Genomic DNA, 23900 nt, shown 5'->3' with positions numbered 1-23900 from the left:
CAAGAGGCTGAGATCTGAGGATCACAGTTCAAAGCCAGCCTGGACAGGAAAGCTTGTGAGCCTCTTGTCTCCAGTTAATCACCAAAAAAGCAGAAAGTGAAGCTGTGGCTCAATTTGGTAAAGTGGTTGCCCTGAGTTCAAGCCCTAGGACCTGTAAAAGAAGAAAGAAAAGTTTCACTGGGAGGAAAAATAGATGGAAAGTATAAGATGTGGTTTGTAATGACTAAAAGCTAGACATGAAGTAGGTGAAGGCTACTAAGAACTTGGAGAAAGATCTTTCTCCTAGTCTCTTAGAACGTGGCCTGAGGATGGATCCTGTGCCATGGACACAGATGCAGGAGAGACCTGTGGAAGTATGCATTGGCCTGATGCAGAGCTGCTGTGGGTATCTGGGGAGATGAGCCTGATATTCTACACAAGTATCCCAGCCTGTCCAAGGTATGGTAGTTGCTTATATGGCTGGGGGGAAAGGAGGACAGAGGGTATCCAGGGTCCTCTTCAAGGGAAGTCAATAATCTCCCTAATTGGGCAGCCCCTCACCCACCACACACACACACACACACACACACACACACACACACACACACACACACACACACACACGAGATCAAGAAAGAAGCCTTTGTTCTAGGGCATCTGAGGCTGGGGGGGGGAGGGGAGAAGGCTACAGGTAAAAAGGACACATCAAAGTAGCTTGCGGCCCCTCCTCCCCCCAAATAGCTCCCTTACTCGGTTCCCAGAGCCCAGGCTTTCCGGTACTCTAAACATCTACCTGCCTTAAACAGCTGGGACACCTTGGGTCTTCATTTTCAGCTGCCTGCCCCCTTGCTATGCCTCAGTTTCCCGGAAGGTGGGGAAGGTGGGGGAGGGAGGGAAAGGAGGAGAATTCCAACCCTATCCAGTTTCACGGAGGTCACTTTTGAGTGGTCTAGGTGTGTGTCTTTGGGTCGGGGGAGTGGAATTCATCACACGCCGGGTGGAGAAAATACAGACCTGGGCGTTCTGGGTGCCCCCGTTGGCCCGGAGCAAAGGCGAGGGCGGGGTATGGGCAGAAACCACACCGGGCTCAAGTTTCCTCTCTTGGCCAGAAGGGGCAGGAGGAGAGGAGGGCCACGGGGGGGGGGGAAAGGGGAGGGTTGGAGTAAAGGACTGAGAAGCCAGGCCGAGAGTTGTAGAGAGAAAGGGCAGGGTGCCGGCCCTGGAGCTCCCCGGGGCTCAGCCAAGCCTCGGGGGTGTCGGGGAACCTCCCCTGCTACACTGAGCCATGGCCTGGAGGCGGGGCTCGGCCCGAGCTGGTTCGCAGAGGTAGTGCGGCTCTTGGCTCCTGGCTGTGACACCTCTCCCTTCATCCTGCTTGGAATCTCCTACAGGTACCTGAGAAGACGGGGTGGGGGCAGACTGTTCCCAGACTGGACAGGTGGTGGAGTGTGGTGGTGGAGGAGGTGGGGAGGAGAAATAAACCCTCTTTTAATATGTCTGTTTGCAAGAGATTTGCCAGACTTCCCCAGGTTTAAGTCTTGGACATCTCTGAGAAAAAAAGTCATCTGGGAGAAGATCTAGATGGCTTCCCCCCCACCCCCACCACCCCCCCCACTCCCGCGGGAAGGGGAGATTTTTCTGTGAGATGGAGGACCCAACCTAGGAAGTGTCCAGGAGAAACCTTTCAACTGGCCCATTCCCCCTGGGCAAGCCAATAGATTCTCAGGTATATGATACCATTCTTTCCTCCTTCCCCATCCTGGTTGCCTTTGTCCCATCTGCCTGGGAAGATTTTGGGGAGAAGCTGAGGAATTGGAGACCCAAGATATATGAATACATGTGAAATGCTTGTTATAGCAAGAATGGGGGTTGGTGCCCAGCTGGGTTTTTGGCTCCTGTGGCTTCTCCTCAGAACTCTAGGGCTGTAGAACTGGACCTGGAAGGGAGAGGAAAGCATCTGTTAGTTCTTTCAACTGGAACTTTTGTTTTGGTTGGTCAAGGGGCCTGAACTCGGCCTGGGTGCTGTCCCTCAGCTCTTCAGCTCAAGGCTAGTGCTCTACCACTTGAGCCACAGCTTTTTCTGCTTATGTGGTGCTGAGGAACCAGGGCCTCATGCATGCAAGGCAAGCACTCTTGAGCTACCTTCCCAGACCTCAACTGGAATTATTGAAGGAGGGATCAGACCATCTGGGACTGGGTGTCTCTAAGTCATTGGTACCAAAGAACTAGAGTCTGGCATCTAGGGATAGAGTGACAGGATAGCAGAAGTGTGTTCCCCTCCCCCTCCCTTGTTCCCACACACTGAGTCATGTGGGCCCCTGGAGACCTGAGTTTATTCTGCTTCAATCTTTCCTCTTCCATGTTCAATCTGTTTGTTTCTCTATATTACCTCTGGGTGCCTCCCTTTCTTTGGGAGTTTTCTTCCTAACTAGGTTGCTTACCTGCCAAGCTCATACCTTAAGTTTGCCTTTAAATTTACCTTCCCCTCCTTCTATTCTATATTGACCCCCAGACAGTCGAATAAACCTCTGAACAGGAACCCTGGGGCAAGCCCCCTCCTTACTGCCCCTCTCCTTATCAAGGAAATGAAGAGGTCTGGGACAGCAGTAGAAGGCACTTTTTTTTTTCTTCTGCCCAGCATCCCTCTCCAAATGATCCTGCATCTCTAAGCATAAAACTCCATACCCTTTTGTGAGTACTTAGGGACGGTGGTTAAGATCTTTAGTAGGGGTTCTGGGAGTATAGTTCAGTGATGACACATTTATCCAGTCTAAACAAGGCCTTGAGTGTGATCCCCAACACTGGGGGGGGCAGAGAAAAAGAGAAGACTTTCCTAATCTTTCCAATTTCTGCACTCTGTGTGGTGTTTTATAAACCCCAATCATCTCTGAGCATCTAGGGCACTTTCTTTTTTTCTTCTTCTCCGTGTGTGTGTGTGTGTGTGTGTGTGTGTGTGTGTGTGTGTGTGTGTGTGTGTCTGTGTGTGTGTCTTGAACTCAGGGTCTGGGTGCTGGCCCTGAGCTTTTTTGGTCCAGGCTAGTATTCTACCACTCGAGCTACAGGTTCCATTTCTGGGTTTTCGGTAGTTAATTGGAGAGAAAGGAAAGTCCATGAGACTTTCCTTCCTAGACTGACTTTGAACCACCATGATTCTCAGATCTCAGCCTCCTGAGCAGCTAGGGTTACAGTCATGAGCCACGGTTGCCCAGATAAAAGGTACTTTCTCACTCCCCCTTTGTTCTGGTACAAACTTACTGCTGCACCACAAAGCTGGCTGGCATTGGTCCAAAAGTTCTCCTCAACTACCTCTTCCTGCCTCCCCATGCTACTTTTATACTTTTCATCTTCCTATCTCAGGAAGAGGGGGATACTAAGCTCCAAGTCTTCATGGAAAAGGAGTTATATTTGGATTCAGAGACAGATCTCTAGCTTCATTTGGATCAAGAGTTTGAAGCTAGAAGAAGCCTATATCCTATTTCCCCATTTCCATTCTGGCTTTGAAAATTCATACAGTTGGGCTCTTTGGTGTCTCTTGTTCTTAGCCTCAAAAAAAGTCTTTGTTCTTTTTTGGTGGTACTGGGGTTTGAACTCAGGACCTCTCCCTTGCTAAACAGGCACTCTTCTACTTGAACCACATCCCTAGTCCTTGTTATTATTTGTTGAGGTAAGATTGGTCTGGCATTAGAATTCCTAAGGCATTTATTTGTTAAAAATGCTGCTTCCCAGGCTCCTGCATGATCAGTTCAATTTGCTAGGTCTAGGTGGCTTTCAGGAATCTGTTTTTCCATGTATTCCAGGTAAATAGTGCACAATCAAGTTTGCAGTACCCTGAACTGGATGGAATCTAGTTCTTGTAACAATGAGGTTTGCTCTTCCTGTCTCCATTTAATGGAGGAGACTGAATATGTAGGAAGCAGCTCACCTAAGGTCATGCTCTTCTGTGTGTATGTGTGTGTGTGCTGTGTGTGCTGTGTGTGCTGTGTGTGTGTGTGTGTGTGTATGTGTGTGTGTATGTGTGTGTGTACTAGTACTGAGGCTTGAACTCAGGGCCTGAGTGTTGACTCTTAGCTTTTTAGGCCAACATTGGCACTCTACCACTTCTGGCTTTTTAGAGATAAGACACATACACAAAAAGACTTTCCTTTCCAGGCTAGCTTTGAATCTTGATCTCCACATTTCAGACTCCTGAGTAGCTAGGATTACAGGCATAAGTCTGCAGGGTCTAGCTAAGGTCATGAATATTGAAGGCTGGAAAACCTGGTCTCCTGCCTCCTAGGGAAGGATCTTTGTACTGCACCTGAGAGACCCAGGAAGGTCAGAGTGGGGGTGGAGTGAGTATGAAGCAAGAGTCTTGGTCCTGCTTCTAAACCCCTTCTCCATTCATTTGCTTTTGGGCAACTTCCGCCAGAACCTGGGTGGGGAGGGTGGGGTTCCGGTGTTGAAATGGCATCCTGGACAGACATAAACACCCCACCCACTCTGCCTACTGGTCAAGGCTATATTCCTATATCAACTCCCAGCTCTGAAGATGGCATTTATATCATGGAGGTAGAGGTGGAGGTAGGAGCTCAGAGACACCCTTATTCAAAAGGATACTTGTAGTGCCTGTAAATTTTGTGGTAAATCCAAGAATGGATTCCACATTGAATAGTTGTGATAGGTCATCTTTGCGGTGGGTGATCTAAGATCATGCTATGTGAGATCACTGGCCTATCCTTTGTCCCTCTGGAAGTTTTCTTCATTCTGGCTACTTTCCTTCACTAATGTGTTGGTGGTGATGGTGTGTATTGTGTATGTGTAATGTCTGGTCCTGAGAAATCAGGAGGCCTTTGCTAAATATACTCAGCATCTTGTGCTGAAGACAAGGACAGATTCAGGGAGAGATAGGTGTCATGGAATAGGAGGTAGGATGAGGAGAGGGCCTGACAGAAAAGGGAAGATAAAGGAAGAGGTGAGAGTTCACTGAGAACTCTAAACTCGTGTCTAAGATGAATAAGACCTCCAAGTTCAACTTGTCCAGCTCCCTGGTTTTACAAATGAGGAAACAGATACAGAGCAGTAAGATGACTTTGCCCAACGTCCCCCCACCCCCACCCCACCCTCACACACTGTTGCCAATGCTTCTTTATGGCTGGGCTGCAGCTTGAGGCCAGATCAGAAGAAGGTGGATGATCTGGATGTTGGTGGCTCATACCTGTAACCCTAGCTACTCAGGAGGCTGAGCTGAGGATCCCAATTTGAAGCCAGCCTGAGCAGGAAAGTCCCTGAGACTCTTCTCTCCAATGAATGACTCAGAAAAAAAACCAGAAGTGGCACTGTGGTAGAATGCTAGCCTTGAGCAAAAGAAGCTCAGGGATAGTGCCAGGGCCCTGAGTTCAAGCCCCAAGACAGGTACAAAAAAAATGAAGGTGGATGAGAGGGGAAGAGGTATTCAAAGACCTAAAGAGGTACTGTCCAGAAGAAGAGAAAAGGGACTGAGACTCAGACACAGTAGACAGAGGTGTAGTGTAGCAAGCCACCAGTGAGGGTGGGAAGGGACGGTGTCTTGGTTGAACAGAGTCCTATTCTAGACCTCATCCTACCATTTAACAGCTTGGGTCTCAGGTTTTGAATAGATTTCCCAGGGTCTTTGTGAAAACCAATCTCATAAACAAATGTGTATAATACACCAGTGTAGTGCAGTTCCTGACAAGCATTTAGCAAGACTCCTGTGGTTGTTACATTGCCTTGGAAGAGGAAAGAAAGACCCCTGGTTGTGTTAGGGTTGAGATATGGCCAAGATGATCCTACAAGGACATGAAGTAGAGGTCCTGTGTCCCCAAAGCCCTGTAGCTGATAAACCTCTTATCTGGCCCAGGCAGGGAAGGCCAGGGGTGAGGATAGGAGGAGAGGGCAGGACTGCTATCGCCACCAGGCCTGGTCCATATCTCAGACAAGGGGAGGGCATGTCTGCTTAGTACTTCCCACAACATACTCCTTGGGGATCCCTAAGCACTTACTCTCATCTTGGAAAGAAAAGACTGAAACTCTCACACTTAGGAAATAAGAGGAAAGCAAAAGTGACTCCTGTCGGTTCCTTCCCTAAAATGGGCAATTAGACCAAGACAGAAAGAAAAAAAAAAGTCTCTGAAGATCCAGCTCTGTATCTGGCCAGGAATACAGTTTGAAGAAGTTTCAGAAGAAGCAGGGGATTGAGAAAACATCTTGTCTGGAGGTAAAGACCTACTATGCTTCCAGAAGGACTGAATATACATATAGTAGGTGAGGTAGAGACCACATCTCAGAAGGTTTTGGTAGCTTACAGCCCAGCAGGAGTGAGGGGCTAAAGACTGCCCTTCTCTCATGTGGCAGGACAAACTTGCAGACACTAGCAGGGGAAGCTCTAATACTTTTCCTCTTTCGACACAGGTTGCTGGAGCCCTTTGGGCTTTGGGGGAAGCTGGACACAGCCCTGGCCCAGTAGGATGCCCCCTTGCCCTCCCCAGCAGAGCAGAAACAGGTTGACACAGCTGCTCAGTGCAGAGCTGGGTGAGATGGAACTGACTTGGCAAGAGATCATGTCCATCTCCGAGCTACAGGTAAGCCCTAGGGAATGGAAGGATGGAGAAGGCTGGAGGCTGGATTGGGATGGAGGGAGCCAGGGCTGAAAGTGTTGCAGACACTGAAAAATGAAATGCTGGAGTGTGTGGGAGGGGTGGATGGAAACAATGAGGAACGTTGGGGAAAAGGGGGTGCTGAGGTGCAGAGAATAGAAGTGGTAGGGAGAGAAGGATCTGACAGGCCAGAGGGTGTAGGTTCCCCTCAGCAGCTTCTCTGTTCACACCTCTCTCCCTGGCCTCCTGCTCAGCCCTCATCTTTTTCTCTTCTGACCTCCCCTCTTCTAATCCTGCCCGTCCTCCTTCATTTCCTCTCCTTGTCCTTAGCAACTGGGTCCCTTTCTCCCAGGTAGCAGAGCAGTAGTAGTTCAGGGGCCTCAGAAAGGGGAGTCAGACTATGCCGGGGTCCTCTCCTGCTGCATGTTGGACAAAGGGGTGTCTGTTGGCCTAAACAATGATGTCTTTGTCTCCAGCTGGGCTGGAGCAAGGTGGCTCCCCTATGTGGGTTGGGGGCTGTATTTCCAACATGTTCGTCCTCCTTGCTGCACCTGGGCAGGGACTAAGGGACCGAAGAAATGGCAGAGCTTGTGTAGGCTCTCCAGGTGCTTCTTCATCCCCATCCTGGGCTCTGTGCCCACCTCCTTAACCTCCTCTGTTGGAAGCCTATAGGATCTGCCCTAGGCCTTCCTCTCACACAGCAGCTCCCTCTGCTGGACACCCAGGGGATGGCCCCAAGCTGAACTTGACCCTTTGACCCAAGATACCCACAGCAGGAAAGAGTTCTGAGGGGTTGTTTTGGATAACAATGCCTTGTCTTCCGGTGGGAAACTAGGGAACAGGAATCATTTTAGTCCAGTAAGAGGAGGTTCCAGGACTTGTCTGCTAGAAGCTTCCAGTGATTTTTGGATCTCATCTCATTGGTTCTTTCAGAAGGTCTTTGCTTGATCCTAACACAGGGTTTCTCTTCCCCAGTCTGACTCCAAACCTCTTTGTCTTTTCTTGCAGGGTCTCATTGCTCCAAGTGAGCCATCATTTGAACCTCCAGCTCCAGCCCCCTATCCTGGACCTCCACCAACCCCAACCTACTGTCCCTGCTCAGTCCATCCGGATCCAGGCTTTAACCTTCCTCCACCACCATATGAGCTCCCAGTATCCACATCCCAAGTTCCAGACCCTTCATTCCCCTATGGCAACATGGCCATACCAGTGCCTAAGCCACTGACCCTCTCAGGCCTGCTCAATGAGCCCCTTGCTGATCCCTTAGCCCTCCTGGACATTGGGCTGCCAGTGGGGCCACCCAAGCCCCAAGAAGACCCAGAATCGGACTCAGGATTATCTCTCAACTACAGTGATGCTGAATCTCTTGAGCTGGAAGGGACAGAGGCTGGTCGGCGGCCGAGCGAGTATGTAGAGATGTACCCAGTGGAGTACCCTTACTCGCTTATGCCCAACTCCTTGCCCCACCCTAATTATACCTTGCCACCTTCGGAGACCCCCTTGGCCTTAGAGGCCTCCTCTGGTCCTGCACAGGCTAAGCCTGCTACACGGGGGGAAGCAGGGAGTCGGGATGAGCGTCGGGCCCTGGCCATGAAGATCCCTTTCCCTACGGACAAGATTGTCAACTTGCCTGTAGACGACTTTAATGAGCTCTTGGCAAGGTACCCACTGACGGAAAGCCAACTGGCTCTAGTTAGGGACATCCGACGTCGGGGCAAGAACAAGGTGGCTGCCCAGAACTGCCGTAAGAGAAAGTTGGAGACTATCGTGCAGTTGGAGCGGGAGCTAGAACGACTGGGCAATGAAAGGGAGCGGCTTCTCAGGGCCAGAGGAGAGGCAGACCGTACCCTGGAGGTCATGCGCCAACAGCTGGCAGAGCTCTATCGCGATATCTTTCAGCATCTTCGGGATGAATCAGGCAACAGCTATTCCCCAGAGGAGTATGCTTTGCAACAGGCTGCAGATGGGACAATCTTTCTTGTGCCCCGGGTTACCAAGATGGAGGCCACAGACTGAGCTGGCCTGTGTGTTTGGTGGTAGTTGGGGGAGGGGGAGAGGGCTTGATGGGGATTTTCCTCACTTCCTTCTGATAAAGGTATCCCCCCATACCCCAACATCCACAAGGTGCTAAGTTCTCCAGATTAGTACAAGGGGAACCCCAACTTTTTGAAGCTCTGCAGTGTTCAATGAGACTTGCCTGAGGCCAGAGGAGAAACTTAGCTTCCTAGGTCTCCAACCTCCACCTCTTGTCTAAGCATCCCTCTTTTGGTTTTATAAAGAGCTCTACATACATAAACTGTCTCATTCCATTGTCTTTTTTTGTGCTGGTAATGGGGCTGTAACTTAGGGCCTGGGTTATCTTTTTTGCTCAAGAGTCTAGCGATTAGGCCACAGCTCCACTTCAGAGTCACAGATTTTCCTGCATAGCTAGAATTGCAGGCATGACCCATGTGTGTCCTGTTTATTGTCTTCCGTCAGTCATGGGGCCTGAACTCTGGGCTGGGGCACTGTCCCTCAGCTCTTCAGCTTAAGTATAGTGCTATACCACTTGAACCACAATGTTACTTCCAGTGGTATACTGGAGTGTCTCTGACTTTCCTGCCTGGGCTGGCTGTGAACTGTGATCCTCAGATCTCAGCCTCCTGAGGATTAGTCATGAGCCATTGGCACCCAGTTTAAAGCTTCCTATTCTTAAGTTAGGACTTATTTTTTGTCGGTTGTGGGGGTTGAACTCTGGGCTTGGGTGCTGTCCCTGTGCTCTCCAGCTCAAAGCAATTGCTCTACCGCTTGAGCCACAAAGTGCCACTTCCGGTTTTAGCGGTTTATAAGGATAAGTCTCATGGACTTTCCTTTCCAGGCTGGCTTTGAACCCCGATCCTCAGATCTCAGCCTCCTGAATAGCCAAGATTATAGGCGTTTGCCACTGGTGCCCAGCTTTATTACACTTACTTTCTCAAAAAAAAAAAAAAAGGAAAATATTACCTTTATATTTCAAACTGTAGTTGCAGGGCTTTTGGCTTCTTCAGAAAATCCATTGTTACTTAATAGACATTAAATTTCAAAATGAACACTAGAAAGCTGGGTGGTGGTAACCTGTAATCCTAGCTACTCAGGAGGCTAAGACTGATGACTGCAGTTTGAAACCAGCATTAAGAGAAAATCTGAGCCTGCTATTCAATCAGCAAAATGCCAAAAGTGTAATGTATGGCTCAAGGGAGAGTGCTAAGTCTTTATCCAAAGAGAAAGAGCATAGTACATTATATGCATCTATAGAAATGTCACAATAAAATGCCCCCTGTACTACTTAAACTTTGGAAATGTTAAAAGATTTTTCTCATGAGAACCACTTGCTCTCAGTGATTTTCCCACAACCTACCAAAAAAAAAAAAAAGGCTCAGGCATATCACCCAAGCAGAGAACTATATCACAAACCCTCCCCGCCCCCACCACTACCAGGGCAGTACTGGTATGACCAAGGGAATTTGACCTTATGTATTAACACCCATTCCCACTCCCAAATCTGAATTGAACAGGAAAACAGCACCAAAATATTTACCACGAATATCAGTATGGCAGACAAAGAAACAAAACCCAAAAGTAAGTCAAAATAGTTTATTATAAAGCCCATTCACAAAATTGAATGATTAGAGCTGCTAATAATTAGAACAGCTAAACCAACTGCATGGCAGTGAGATAAAGCACAATGGCTGATAATAAAGGTTGTCCTCACAAGGATTTTCCTGGGGGGGAAAGAAGGAAAAAGAACCATTAATATTCATGAGAGTTGAAGGGTCCCACAACTCCACTATTGTGACCACCCCATTCCTTTCAATTGCCAACTACAGGAAACTGATCTAGATTAAATTTTACAGTTTAAATCCAAGTCTTTCACACTCAGGGAATACAAAGTACTAGGTCCTTAAAGAGAACTTACCTTTTAGCCATGAACTTGGGATAGTTTGATTTTTTTTAAAAAACAGAGCTGTTAAGCCTGTAGCAGATTCTTCCCTAGAAAAGTAAACAATTTTTAGAACTAGCTCCATTTTTGAGACCAAGCCCCACTTCAAACTATTCCCCCCACCTCCCACTAATGAACCACCCACCTCCCACCATATATTGGGGAAGATACTAATAGATGTATTTTACTTGAGCCATTGTTTTAAGGAAATGGGAACAAACATTTTACAGTAGACATAAATTTAAAGTGTCCACTTCAATTTGAAGCCAATAGGGTGTTAATTAATCTCAAGATACAAAAAACCAAGTTCAGCTTAACTGGACTAGTTTTTTTGGCTCAATATAAATGAGATTTCAACAGAAAACTGGATTTTACATAACTATATGGATGTAAGTAAAATCTGTTCTTACCTACCAGTATAGCAATAAAACCTTTCCTTCTGGTTCTGACTGCTAGTCCTAAGAGTCAGGTGTGCCTTACTCTTGTCTGCCTCCTTCCTTGCGATGGTCACTGAAATTTCACTCCCTCCTAGCTTTCATGGAGCATGTCGTGGCCTGCCCCTGGCTTATCTGTACTCCACATACCACATGTGTCTACTCTCAGCTGCAGAGTGTCTGAGCTCGAAGCCATTCGCGCTATGCTTGCTAGCAGTTCCTAGTAGCTGAACATCTCCTGGATCTTTAAAGGCATTGTCACGAATCCTGAGGTATCTGCAAACTCCCTCAACAGTTAAGGTTCCACCTGCTATTGCAAACTCAGCCAGTATCATGTAACTATCATCCATGCTTTCCCATCCCCACCACCTCCCATCCACTTTTCCCACCCTCCGCCCGAACTTCCAAGTAATACATCCATGGAATGGAATACAGTCCTAATGATAAACAGGTATCTATACTACGAGGTACAAAGGCACTGAAATTAAAGTGGCACCAAAGGCTCAAAAGAATCTTATGTACAGACAATTATTGGATATCAACTGTTTAGAATTCATTTTCCATACAATTAACACCTCTGAATGTTGTGTGACCTTGTGCCACATTTAAAAGAAAACTGCAGTTGATATAATTATGCAGAAAACATCACATTTCTAATTTAAACCTCCAAATGATTTATTATATCTGAAGACCCACCCAACAATGACCTAGCAAAAAAATAACCCAGTTTAAAAAAACCCACAAAAAACTGCAGTTTTCCTTTAATGTACCCTATTCTTCAAATTAAAATTGTATGGGTATTGTCATTTTAAGTAGTCTGTAACACCTCTAATCTGTGGACTTATTGGGTGGCATTAGCCAGCAGGGGGCTGTTCTCTGGCAGAGCTTTGAACTTGCACTGTGATATAGAAACATTCAACATTTATCAGGGGTAGTGTGTAGGTAAAGTCCAAATCTCTGCCAGTCCCAAATCCATACAGTTGTCATTCCATTCAGAGAATTAAATCGTTTATTGATTACACATGATAATGGATGATACACAATCTTCATTCCCATCTATCATTTTATCTGGTACCATTATTCAATTTAGATATTGCATAGGATGTGCCAACCATTGTTTTTTATAACCAAATAAAATTCCATGACTTTGCTTGAGTCACCCTGTCAATGGTGAATTTCATCAAGGTCACAGTAACTGTCAGTTAACTACACCAAGGTTTCTTTCTGAAAGCAATGGTTTCTGAACCCAAGCAGTTCCAAGTAAATTTCAAATGAAATTTGGCACCACCCTGAAGTAATTCTAACTCCACACTGTTGGGGCAGGTTTACCAAGATGGCTTCAGAGTAGACTAACTTTACACAGCACATTTAAAAAAAAGACACATTTATTCAGCGTCATGATCAGACTATTACATTTAGCAATCAACAGCATGGGTGCAAAAAAAAGAAAAAAAAAAAGAAAAAAAAAGTCTACATTAAAACCCTTTTGTTGGAATGCTTTACACTTTCCACAGAACAGAAACTAAAATAACCTGTTATACAATTAGTCACAAATACAGTCCTCGAGTTTTTTGCCCATACACATGAGTATTGTCTAAAACATGTCTTCTTTGTAGCAGCTAGGCCCTGCCACCACTGTGCTTGGCTGAGTTCACAAATCTGTTGTAACCTGTAGCTTCCCTGTCACTTCTCTGGCTCTCCTCTCCTGCTAAGCTTTGTTTCCTGTTGAACAATATGGAATAAAGTTGTTAATCTAAACATATTAAGACTCAAGGCTACAAATCCAATACCACGTTGTTTCCCACAAATTTTGCTGATCTGAATATTAACTTAATATTCACAAATTTACTGCAATTATAAGGTTAACTATGTTGCACTGCTCAGCTACACCAGGGTTACTGGGTTTATCAGCAATTATAAAAAATTCAGCTAACATATAAGAAAGGTTCTTACTTACCTGGCAGTAGTTAAAACCTCCTTCCACTGCCATAGCTACTGCTGCTGCTGGAACCGCCATAGCCACCTGAAATATTGTTTCATCATTTAAAATCTGTGGAAATGACCATTTAACAGCCAAGTTTCTCTGTATTTGAGATTATTCATGTGTCTGAGTTCAGGTTTATGCATCTGAACCTTAACTGACAAAGGCATGGTTTGATTACAAGTTTTTCCCCCCAAAATTTAAAATTGTTACCTTCTTATTATTGCCCACATGCACACTATCTGGAATATTTATGAAATCTTCACCAATACTAGATGTAGATACCTTTATCCAATCACAGAAATATACCTTGGTTTCGTGGTTTGGCGAAGTATTGGCCTCCACCACCATAGGGGCCAGAGCTTCTGCCCCCAAAATTTCCTCCCTTCATGGGTCCAAAATTTGAAGACTGATTGTTGTAATTGCCAAAATCATTGTAGCTTCCACCACCTCCAAAATTGCTACCTAGAAATAGAAGGTCCTTGTCTGTTAGTTGAAGATCAACAGTGCTCAATTCTGTTTTGTATCAAAATGAAAAGTTGTTATCATCTGTGTGCTTTCCTCCCAAACTGGTAGCTCTGAATCTTTCCATTTCATTCTCTGGGTAAGGCATTCAGTTGAACAATCCATTGTTGAAAGAAAATCCAAAGGCATATGGCAAGTTTTCCTAGTGCTGTAAGAATTGTCCAGGCCTTCCTGCATCCAAAGCCAGTACAGGTTTTTTGGGATATATCAACTAATTGCCTTAGGTCCCAAAGGACTTCATATACTAAATCCTATCATGGTGCTAATCTAACTCAAATCGCAGGGAATCACTATCCACTTACCTAACTATTTGGGAGTGAGGCGGCCCCAGCTTAAAGCCAGGAGGAGGTAGCACAGCAAGCCTGTTTTTAATGTACCATGCAGTGTACCACACAATGCTTTAAAAGCTTCAAAATACAACACAGGCAGAAACTCTAAAATGCTAATCTAGCTACCACACCAAATACTGGATCACTGGATACCTACCACTACCACCGCCAAAGCCGCCTCCGCCTCCTCCGTTGTTATAGCTGTCATAGCTGCCACTCCCGCCATAGCCACTGCCCTGGTTTCCATAACCCTGTCCACCACTTCCATAGCCTCTGCTTCCAGAGTAACCAGGGCCGCCTCCTCCATAACCACCTACAAGAATACAATTCTTCTCAATAAGACAAAAGTATTTAACAGCAAAAATCTTTGCATGTGTGATGGCTTGAGGCCTAATAGCATGCGTATTATGGGTGAAGTTGAATGTGTTCATGCACTAAAAGTTTAGTCTCTACTAGCCTATTCTAAAGGTGCGAGTTGCTAGAAAATTTTACTTACTATATTTAGTAAACTTACCATCATTACCAAATCCATTGTAGCCATCCCCACTACCGCCATATCCTCCACCACCACGGCTGCCACCAAAGCCACCTGAAGGAAAGCAGAATTTTAAACTAGGTTTGGACTGCAACCAGACTAAGTGGAACAGGCCAACAGTTATTTCAAGGTGCAAAGAGAATCTAGCTAGGTATGCACCCATCTTTAGATTTGGTAACATACCTCGACCACTGAAGTTTCCTCCACGACCAAAATTGTCATTGCCACCAAAACCACCTCCACGACCGCCACCAAAGTTTCCAGAACCACTTCGACCTTAAAAAGTTAAGTTATAATGTTACAACACACTTCACAGTAACTTTTTAATCTACATTGCCTAGCTGTAAAATCAAGTAAACATACCTCTTTGGCTGGACGAAGCACTAGCCATCTCTTGCTTTGATAGGGCTTTCCTTACTTCACAGTTGTGGCCATTCACAGTATGGTATTTCTGAACTGAAAGAATGTAAGACTTAGAATACTGTGTTCTTTTTTTTTTTGGGTCCAGTCGTGGGGCCTGAACTCTGGGCCTGAGTGCTGTCCCTTAACTCTTCAGCTCAAGGCTAGCACTCTACCACTTGAGCCACAGCGCCACTTCCGGCCTTTTTTCTTTTTGTTTATGTGGTGCTGAGGAATGGAACCCAGGGCCTCAGGCATGCAAGGCAAGTGCTCTACCACTGAGCCAACTTCCCAGCCCCAAGACTTAGAATACTGTACAGGTTTTTGGAACCTTATATATACAACAGTTTTGTCTACTTACTGACAATCTTGTCCACAGAGTCATGGTCATCAAAAGTTACAAAAGCAAAGCCTCTCTTCTTTCCACTGCCTCGGTCAGTCATGATTTCAATCACTTCAATTTTGCCATATTGTTCAAAGTAATCTCGTAAATGGTGTTCTTCAGTGTCTTCTTTAATGCCACCAACAAAAATCTTCTTCACAGTTAAGTGGGCACCTGGTCTCTGAGAATCCTACAGGAGAAAAAGAACATCTCAAGCCGTTTAAAACAGAAAAAGGCCAAAAAAACCCCTCCCCAAAGACTTTATGTTAACCCTTCCATACATAGATGTGCAATTAAAAACAATTACTTCTCTTGAGACGGCTCTTTTTGGTTCCACGACTCTTCCATCCACTTTGTGTGGCCTTGCATTCATAGCTGCATCTACTTCCTCCACAGTGGCATAAGTTACAAACCCAAAGCCCCTGGAGCGCTTGGTGTTGGGATCTCTCATTACCTGAGAAGAACGTTAATCCAATTAATTAGATAGCCTGACCCCAGAAGCTAATATCATTCCCTTTCAAAGAACAGAAAAAACATTACCAGCCCTGTCTACACCACACTCAGTTTCCAAGGCTAAAGATTTAACACTTAATTTTTAAAAAGATAGGATAACTAAAAAAAAAAAAAAACTTCCAACTAAGACCTACTGTCAAGACACACGAAGAGAAAGACCAAGCACCTACTGTCAAGACACACGAAGAGAAAAACCAATCAGTCCTACGGTCTTACCACACAGTCCGTGAGGGTTCCCCATTGCTCAAAATGGCTCCTCAGACTCTCATCGGTCGTTTCAAAGCTCAGCCCTCCGATGAAGAGCTTCCGCAGCTGTTCGGGCTCCTTAGGAGACTGAAGGGAAAGGGGAGTAGGAAGGGCTTAGTGGGATCTTTAACACCGATTCTCACCAAACTCTTAAGCCCAGGGCACTTATTGTTCGTGATTTTCGCCCCACGCCACGTGACGGCCCAACCTCGGGTGCAGAGCCCCGGGCGCATGCGCTAACTCCTCGCACGCACGCGCAACAAAAGGCTAGGCCGGAGCGGGAAGGGCTGCAGTGCCCATGAAATGCTTAATAGCTTTTTAGGAAACTCAACTCACTAAACAAGGCAGAAAAACCAAAAAAGCTCCAGACCGTAAGTGCTTAACAATCTTGCTACGAGTAACGAGCTAAGAGGGTGATAACGAATGGTTGGCAGCCGCGGCCTCATGGCGGCGATGAGGACAAAATGGCGACCTGAACTTTGGGAGTAGGCCCTGGCAGACTTGAAAAAAAAAACTGCTGAAAGCACTCGTGTCAACATCAGCAACAAGGAAAAAAAAAAAAAAGCTACGTTCTATCTACCTAACTAGAGAAGAGGGGGAAGATCAAATTGCAGAGAGTCTCACTTACCTCGGACTTAGACATGACGGCAAGAGAGGGGTGGGAAGAGACACTTGAGCGATGCTTCCTCGGTCGCGTCCACGAAGAGAAAGGAGTAAGCCTAAGAGCGCATCCGCCAGCCTACCGTCAGCCTCGCCTATTTATCCCGCCTCCTGGCAATTGGCATTGGTTGACTCCACCCCTGCCTAGCTCTTATTGGATATTTAAAATCGCTTCCTACGACTATTGGTCTGCGGTACAACCAGACTGCGAAACGTCATCCGTTAGGGCGTTCTACGCAGTCCCCGCCCCTTAGAGCCCATTGGCTCCGAGCAATGTTATTCTTAAGTAGCTTGATTGGCTGTCCTGCCAATCATTTATTTTTGAATGTTTTCCCCACGATACTTAAATGACTTTTTCACCCTCTACGCGCAACCATTATTTTCAATTCGCTTGGCAGAGCATGGCTAATATTACGCGGAAGAGAAGCAGCCCAGCGACTTCTGGCGACGATCATCAATTAGGCGCATGTGTAGTAAAATGGCGAGTTTACGCAGGCGTATTAAGAAGTTCCGCCTGCCAGGAACACGTGAAATGGCGGGCGGGAGAGGGCGGTGAAACTACGGCGCTTGCGTAGTGGCGGGAATAGTGTACCATTTTGCGCAGGCGTAATGGGCGGAGAAAAAAGGTCCGCTCCTTGGATTGGTTGCGCAGGCGCAGGGAAGGATCCGTTTTGGCGGGCGGTTGGCGTTGCGCAGAAGGCGGCGGTAGCGGAGGCTTGTGGTGCGGCCTCACCACAGAGGAACAGGGCTGGCGTTAGTGTGAGTGATTACTCTCGATCCCGGGTAAGTGGCAGACAGTCTTGTCTACCCATATGAGATCTCGAACAGGCTCCAACGGGGCCCGTTATTGTGTGAAATGAATGGACCGCGGGGTGGGGGGAATAGTGAAGGGGCAGCGATGGATCCGGCCAGCCAATAGGAGGATAGGGGGCGGGAAGTTAGAGTCCTGCCGGTTCTTTGGAGCTGTGCAGCCGGAGAATTTGACTGGCAAGTATAGCGGCCAATTGGTTCTGCCTTCAGCTGCCGGCTGATAGGCCCTTGGGCCATCGGAATGGAGGAGGCGGGTTTTCGGCTCCTGAGCGGCGGCTCATCGACCCAATGAGCACCTAGCGCGCGGTAGGTTAGCCATCTGCTGGGAGCTGAGGTTTAACTCCACTGGAGAGCGCGGGAGTCGGGCTGGTAAAACAGATCGACCTTATCTGGAGCCACTATATGGACATGCTCTGCAAAAGAGGGAGCTCTTTTGTGGAGGATTCGAGGGGCTATTTCATGCACAATGACTTCTCTTTAGGCTTCCATGGCACACACCTCCTGGTTAGGGCAAGCGTAAAATTTCCTTCTCTGTGCCTTCCTTGAATTTGGCATTCCCCCCACCCCATCCACCCCCTTTAGGTTTGAGGAATGGGGGGTGGGGGTGGGGTGGGAAGGACTGTAGATTTTGAAATTGCACTTTTTAAGAAAAGTGATAGATATGTTGGAACGATTATGATAACCGTGAGCTGCGCTGGAAGGCGTCCAGGAAAAATCTACATCTTAATGAGATGTAGATTCGTAGGTCCTGCAGACAGGATTTTTTGTTTTTTGTTTTGGAAAGCTGCACTATTAGGAACACCGTGGGGTTGAGGCAGGTTGGGTCTGTAATGTTTAAATCTCTGCAGAGATAATTTGTCATTAAAAATTAATTTAAAAAATCATTTGTCTTTGTGTTTCCAGTCATGTACTTCTCATCACCCTTTTTCATTATTTTTGTGTCAGTGCTTTAATCTCTTTTTGCCAGAAAATTTTCCTTCTATAAGTATCTTTACAGCATTAAAGATTTTCTAAGCCCCTCTTCCTGCAGTCCTTTGAGGATGCCTGACTATAAAGGAGTCTTCATTTGGGTGATATCTAAGTGTATTTTAAATAGGTTAGTTCTCTTGATATGCACACTGTACTTACTCCAGTATCGTTTGGAAAAGTATAAATAAATCATTTATTAGCTGTATCAGTCATACTACTTTATTGTTAATTGATTTATTTAGAGAAGGTATTTAAATACAATCAACATGAAATATGATTTGAGACCTTCTGACTCTACAAAAGGCTAATGATTTTAGTGAATCTTCTAATGAGCAAGGATTTCTACATTCTTTGGTACTTTCAAAAGGACAAACATTTTTATAACTATTTGTAAACCTACAACAGGAATGCTAATACAGTTGTTGAGCTAAGAGCTAAAGTGATTATTACTAGGTATGATAAACCTGCCCCTTGTGGGGCAATTTTGGTGGTAATTTTTCCATTGAAATTCTGAAACTATCATATTGATGATCCTAACTAGACTTAGCTTCTGCCTATGGAAAATCAAGTTCTTATAACGTTCTTATTAATAATACAAAGTTTTAGCCTATCTTTCAAAACTTAAAGCACTTAGAGCTTAAGATGCTACTATTTCATCAAATGTTAACAGGATTACTTATTAAGTGTGGAATTAGCACTTTTAACTAACCTGTTGGAACTAATAGCAAAGTATTAGTTGAGGAAAGAGAAAGGAAGCATATGTCTAAAGTGATTGGATTTTTTTTTTTTTTTTGGCCGGTTGTGGGGCTTGAACTCTGGGCTTAGGCACTGTCCCTGAACTCTTCAGCTCAAGGCGAGCACTCTATCACAGCACCACTTCCAGTTTTCTGGTGGTTAATTGGAGATACAGATCTCACGGACTTTTCTGCCTGGGCTGGCAGATCTCAGCCTCCTGAGTAGCTAGGATTGCAGGCGTGAGCCATTGGCGCCCAGCTATATATGATTGAATATGTTTAAGAAAGTTTTGGAGATTTTTCCTTGCCCTGAGAATTTTTGGGGGAACTTTTTTTTTGACTGCCCTAGGGCTTGAACTCAAGGCTGGGGCACTGTCTCTTAGTTTTGTGCTTAAGGCAAGCACTCTACCACTTGAGCCACAGCACCACTTCCATCTTTTTCTTTTTTCCGTGTGTGTGTGTGTGTGTGTGTGTGTGTGTGTGTGTGTGTGTGTGTGTGTGTGTGTGTGTGTGTGTGTGTGTGTGTGTGTGTGTGTGTTGTGTGTTGTGTGTGTGTGTGTGTGTGTGTGTGTGTGTGTGATTTGTGGGGCCTGAACTCTGGGCCTGGGCGCTGTCCCTCAGCTCTTCAGCTTAAGGCTAGCACCTACCACTTGAGCCACAGCACCACTTACAGCTTTTTCTGCTTATGTGGTGCTGAGGAATTGAACCCAGGGCCTCATGCGTTCAAGACAAGAACTCTACCACTGAGCCACCTTCCTGGCCCCCAGCTTTTTCTGAATAGTTTATTGGGGATAAGAGTTTCTTGGACTTTCCTGGCTGGGCTGGCTTTGAAAGGTGATCCTCAGGTGTTTCCTGAGTAGTTAGGATTATAGATAGGAGTGAACCACCAGTGGCCAGCTTGTCCCTGAGTTTTTGTGCTCAAGGCTAGTATTCTACCACTTGAACCACAGCTCCACTTCCAACTTTGTGCTAATTAGATAAGAATCTTATGGGGACTTCTCTGCCTGGGCTGTCTTTGAACCCTGCCCCTCAGATCTCAGTCTCCTGAGTAGCTACAGTTACAGGTTTGGACCACTAGCCCCAGGCAGGGGCACCAGTTCTAACACTGTTACTCCCTCCCTTCTGCAGTGGGTGTTTTTTTGGCCAGTTCTGGGGCTTGAACTAAGGGCCTGACCACTCTCCCTGGACTTCTTTTGCTCAAGGCTAGCACTCTACCACTTGAGCCACTGTGCTCTTCCAGCTTTTTCTGTTTATATGGTACTGAGGAATCGAATCCAGGGCTTCATACATGCTAGGCAAGCACTCTACCACTAAGCCATATTCCTAGCCCCCCCCTTTTTTTTTAAATATGACCACATAATGTGATTCCCATGCAAGTTATCAGAATCACCCATTAAATAACACCACTTAATAAAGCATTTCTAGCCTTTAATTTGTCCTTTTACTTTATCTGTTTCTATTTGTATTCACCTTGTCTGAAATTGAGCCTAAAGCTGTGCTATGAATATTGACTTTAAACAGCAATGAATTATAATGTGAGTTATCACTTGATTTAGTGTTGCTGTTTACAGATTATTAAACAAACCATGCAGTCATCTTTTTGTCTTGACATAAACTTGGTTATTTCCTTCTTGCTTATAGAAGATGACTTTAACTCATTGTACCTTTGTCCAGGTCCTTCTGAGACGAGTTGGCATACACAGTCCAAGGTACAGATTTGTTGGATTTTTGTAAGCCACATACTCATTTCTGATGACAACTTTACACTTGTGCTGGCAGAACACCCACATTGACATCTTCTGCCTATGTTTAGTCTGTTCAGGAGATCAAGCAGCTAGTATGTTTGCAGTAAAACCTACACGGTTCTTGTTAGCAGCTATGTAAATATCAAGCCTTTCTGAGTTTGTATTTCTCAGGTCTGCCAGTTTATTTTGAGGTAAATTGTATCCTTACCCTTTAGAGAGATTAGAGATCTTAGTCATTTTTAAGGTTACTTGAAGCATTTTTTTTGCCGGGGTTGGGAGGGGGGTGAAGCATTGTGGGGCTTGAATGAACTCAGGGTGTTGAGCTTGCTAGGCAGGCACTCTACCACTTGGGTTGTGCCTCTAACCCTTCTTGCCTGAATATTTTTGTGGTAGGATCTTTTGCCCTGGACCTTGATCAACTCCTGTTTCTACCTCTTGCCTTAGCTGGAATAACAAGCAAGTACCACCATGACCAGCGATATGGTTGCTATATGGTCTCTTGAACTTTTTGTCTAGTCTGGCCTCCTCCACCTTCCTGATCTCCAGAGTAGCTAGAATGACAGGAATGAACCAGTTGGTGTTTTTTGTCTTTTTATTTAAAAAAAATTTTTTTTTGCCAGTAGTGGGGTTGAACTCTGGGCTGGGCGCTGTCCCTCAGCTCTTTAGCTCAAGGCTAGTGCTCTACCACTTGAGCCACAGCGCCACTTCTGGATTTTTTTTTTCCTGCTTATGTGGTGCTGAGGAATCGAATCCAGGGCCTCATGCATGCAAGGCAAATACTCTACCACTGAGCCACATTCCCAGCCCCTTGTCTGTTTATTTTTTGACACTGTCTCAGACCTACCTCAGCCTGGTAAGTGCTGAGATTATAATTGTGAGCTACTATGTCCAGCTTGAAGCATAATTCTTTCTGAGTCAGTAAATGGTTTTGCATATGTCTAAATCTGTGTGTATTTTGTTTTGATGCTAGGGAATGAACCCAGAGCTTAGACCAGGCTGATTACATTTTCTTAACACTGAGCTATACAAGCAGCTATACAAGATCTTTAAATTTTTTCAGGATGAGGGTGTGGTAGAATGCTGGCGTAGCATGCATGAGGCCTTGTGTTCAATCCCCAGTACTCTAGTACTGCCTACCTACCCCCCCCTTTTTTTTAAACTTTTCAATGTATTAATTTTCTGTTATTCCTATAATAACCCACTGCCTTGAATCCTTTGAGATTCAGTTGAGAACCTTAAGGAAGCTGCAGGGGAAAGTGTTGCTTTCAGCTTCTGGTCAGCATTCCTTAGTTAATGGGCTCATCTACTCTATTTTCTCATTGTCTTATCCTTTGTATGTGTCTCATAATTCCATCTGCCTCCTCCAGTGAAGATACACATGATTCCATTTAAAGCTTAAGATACATTTTTGCTCTTGTGTTTTTTATCAGGTGGTAGTGTTTTAGAACCAGTAAGGAGTTTGAACTTAGGGCTTTGTCCTTGCTGAATAGGTATGCCATCAACTTGAGCCACATTCCTTCAGCTGATCACATTTCTTGCCACATAATTTAGTATTTTCAGATTTGCAGGATTAGGATATGAATCTCTTGTGGGGAGCATTGTTCCCTGACTCCTGTCCAAATAAATTTGGCCTAATTGAAAAAAGAAAATGAATACTGGGTATCAGGCTAAAGTGGTACAGGCTCTGAGCTCAAATCCTACTACCACCAAAAAGAAATGATGATGATGAACAAAAAGGCTCAGAACCTGGATTCTTATTTTTTGCTATTAACTAGTGTTGTTATTTTGTTGTTGGTCGTGGGGCTTGAACTCTGGGTCTAGGTGCTATCCCTCAGATCTTCAGCTCAAGGTAAGCACTCTACCACTTGAGCCACAGTGCCACTTGTAGGTTTATTGGAGAGAAGAGTCTCAGGGACTTTCATGCCTGGGCTGGTTTTGAACCACGATCCTCAGATCTCAGCCTGCTGAGTAGCTAGGATTACAGATGTGAGCCACTCACACCTGGCCTTAGTGTTTTTTTGGTTTTGTTTTTGTCAGTCATGGGGCCTGAACTCTGGACCTGGGCGTTGTCCTTCAGCTCTTCAGCTCAAGGTTATTATTCTACCACTTGAGCCGCGGCACCACTTCCAGCTTTTTCTGCTTATGTGGTGCTGAGGAATTGAACCCAGGGCCTCATGCATGCATGGCAAGCACTCTACCACTGAGCCACCTTCCCCGCCCCCTGGGCTTAGTGTTGTAATGTTGAATGAACTGTTTGCTCTTTTTGGTCCACAGTCTCTTCATCTTACATGGAAGGAGCTGAGTAAGTGATAGCTGCTAGAAACTTTTGAGAAAGGTTTATTTTGTTATGCTAGGGATTGAAGCCAGGGCCTTATGTTAAAACTAAACTGATATGAAATGACTCCCGGAGTTGTTGTTTTTTAAGTTCATTTTTTAATACTAATAATTACAAATGCAAGTCAAGAACCTATTCTAGGGCTGAGAATATAGGTTAGTGGCAGCAGACTGGTTGCCTAACATTCATGAAGCCCTTGGTTTGATTCCTTAGTACCACATAAACAGAAAAGGCCAGAAGTGGCGCTGTGGCTCAAGTGGTAAAGTGTCCTTGAGCAAAAGAAGCTCAGGGACAGTGTCCAGGCCCTGAGTTCAAGCCCCAGGACTGGCCAAAAAAAAAAAGCTATTCTTACATTTGGGTCAGTGAAGTCTTATGGTGTTACATTGCCTACGACTTCAGAACTAACTTACTAGCTGATTATCAGCTCCTCGGTCTATCAACACAAAAACATTGTTACCTATATGCTATGCTTTTTTATGGTGCTGGTACTAGGGCTCAAACTCCAGGCCAGTGGCTTAGCTTTTTCATTTTGAGCTCTCCCTCTACTCTCGCTGTTTGCTTGTTAGTTGGAAATCAGAGTCTTGTGGACTTGTCTATTTGGCCTGATTTCGAACCTTGATTCTCAAATCTCAGCCTCTTGAGTTTAGGATACAGGTGCCTGGCTTGTGTTTAGCCTTTTAAAAAAAAACTGCTTTATATATATATATATATTTTTTTTTAATGTAAAAATACTGTAGAGAGGGGTTATAGTCACATGAGTAAGGTAATGAGTA

General features: G+C 45.4%; 3 protein-coding genes across 6 annotated transcripts in view; 2 read left to right on the top strand and 1 right to left on the bottom strand.

Moving 5' to 3' along the window:
- The first annotated feature begins 1138 nt into the window (after positions 1–1138).
- On the top strand, positions 1139–8868 carry Nfe2 (nuclear factor, erythroid 2). 2 transcript variants are annotated; one of them, XM_070006142.1, is made up of 3 exons: positions 1139–1370; positions 6388–6557; positions 7581–8868. In XM_070006142.1, exons 2-3 carry the CDS (start codon positions 6444–6446, stop codon positions 8586–8588), a joined length of 1122 nt encoding a protein of 373 aa, XP_069862243.1. In that variant the 5' UTR covers positions 1139–1370; positions 6388–6443; the 3' UTR covers positions 8589–8868. The 2 variants fall into 2 exon arrangements, with proteins under 2 accessions (XP_069862243.1, XP_069862244.1); XM_070006143.1 differs by lacking the exon at positions 1139–1370 and adding an exon at positions 5978–6193.
- Positions 8869–10169: 1301 nt separating this feature from the next.
- Hnrnpa1 (heterogeneous nuclear ribonucleoprotein A1) lies at positions 10170–16610 on the bottom strand. 3 transcript variants are annotated; one of them, XR_011368666.1, is made up of 11 exons: positions 16503–16610; positions 15845–15961; positions 15423–15569; positions 15095–15305; positions 14698–14790; positions 14518–14610; positions 14314–14388; positions 13255–13410; positions 12922–12987; positions 10507–10580; positions 10170–10312 (listed from the first exon to the last, which is right to left on the bottom strand). XR_011368666.1 is itself a non-coding variant. In XM_070006146.1 (11 exons), the coding sequence occupies exons 1-10, from the start codon at positions 16515–16517 to the stop codon at positions 12932–12934; spliced, it is 1119 nt and encodes a 372-aa protein (XP_069862247.1). In that variant the 5' UTR covers positions 16518–16610; the 3' UTR covers positions 11956–12686; positions 12922–12931. The 3 variants fall into 3 exon arrangements, 2 of the variants coding, with proteins under 2 accessions (XP_069862247.1, XP_069862245.1); XM_070006146.1 differs by lacking the exons at positions 10170–10312; positions 10507–10580 and adding exons at positions 11956–12686; positions 13957–14112; XM_070006144.1 differs by lacking the exons at positions 10170–10312; positions 10507–10580 and adding an exon at positions 11956–12686.
- Positions 16611–17178: 568 nt separating this feature from the next.
- Cbx5 (chromobox 5) overlaps positions 17179–23900 on the top strand; it is a 41283-nt gene continuing 34561 nt past the window's right edge. The window contains exon 1 of the mRNA XM_070006147.1: positions 17179–17317. The gene's annotated coding sequence lies outside the window, so the exon portion shown is untranslated. The remainder of the gene's footprint in view (positions 17318–23900) is intronic.

The sequence above is a fragment of the Dipodomys merriami genome, unplaced genomic scaffold (assembly GCF_024711535.1).
Source record: "Dipodomys merriami isolate MVZ:Mamm:240054 unplaced genomic scaffold, mDipMer1.0.p SCAF_699, whole genome shotgun sequence".
Taxonomy (NCBI): domain Eukaryota; kingdom Metazoa; phylum Chordata; class Mammalia; order Rodentia; family Heteromyidae; genus Dipodomys; species Dipodomys merriami.
Note: the sequence above shows the minus strand (reverse complement) of the source record. Positions and strands in the feature narration are given on the sequence as shown.

Excerpts from the sequence above, each read along its gene's own strand:
- Hnrnpa1 (XM_070006146.1), bottom strand. Across the intron at positions 14,611-14,697 it reads TGCTTCGTCCAGCCAAAGAG|GTCGAAGTGGTTCTGGAAAC; the intron begins GTATGTTTACTT and ends TAACTTTTTAAG. Across the intron at positions 14,389-14,517 it reads AGGAAACTTCAGTGGTCGAG|GTGGCTTTGGTGGCAGCCGT; the intron begins GTATGTTACCAA and ends GCTTTCCTTCAG.
- Nfe2 (XM_070006142.1), top strand. The coding sequence starts at position 6,444 with ATGCCCCCTTGCCCTCCCCAGCAGAGCAGAAACAGGTTGACACAGCTG. Across the intron at positions 6,558-7,580 it reads TGTCCATCTCCGAGCTACAG|GGTCTCATTGCTCCAAGTGA; the intron begins GTAAGCCCTAGG and ends CTTTTCTTGCAG.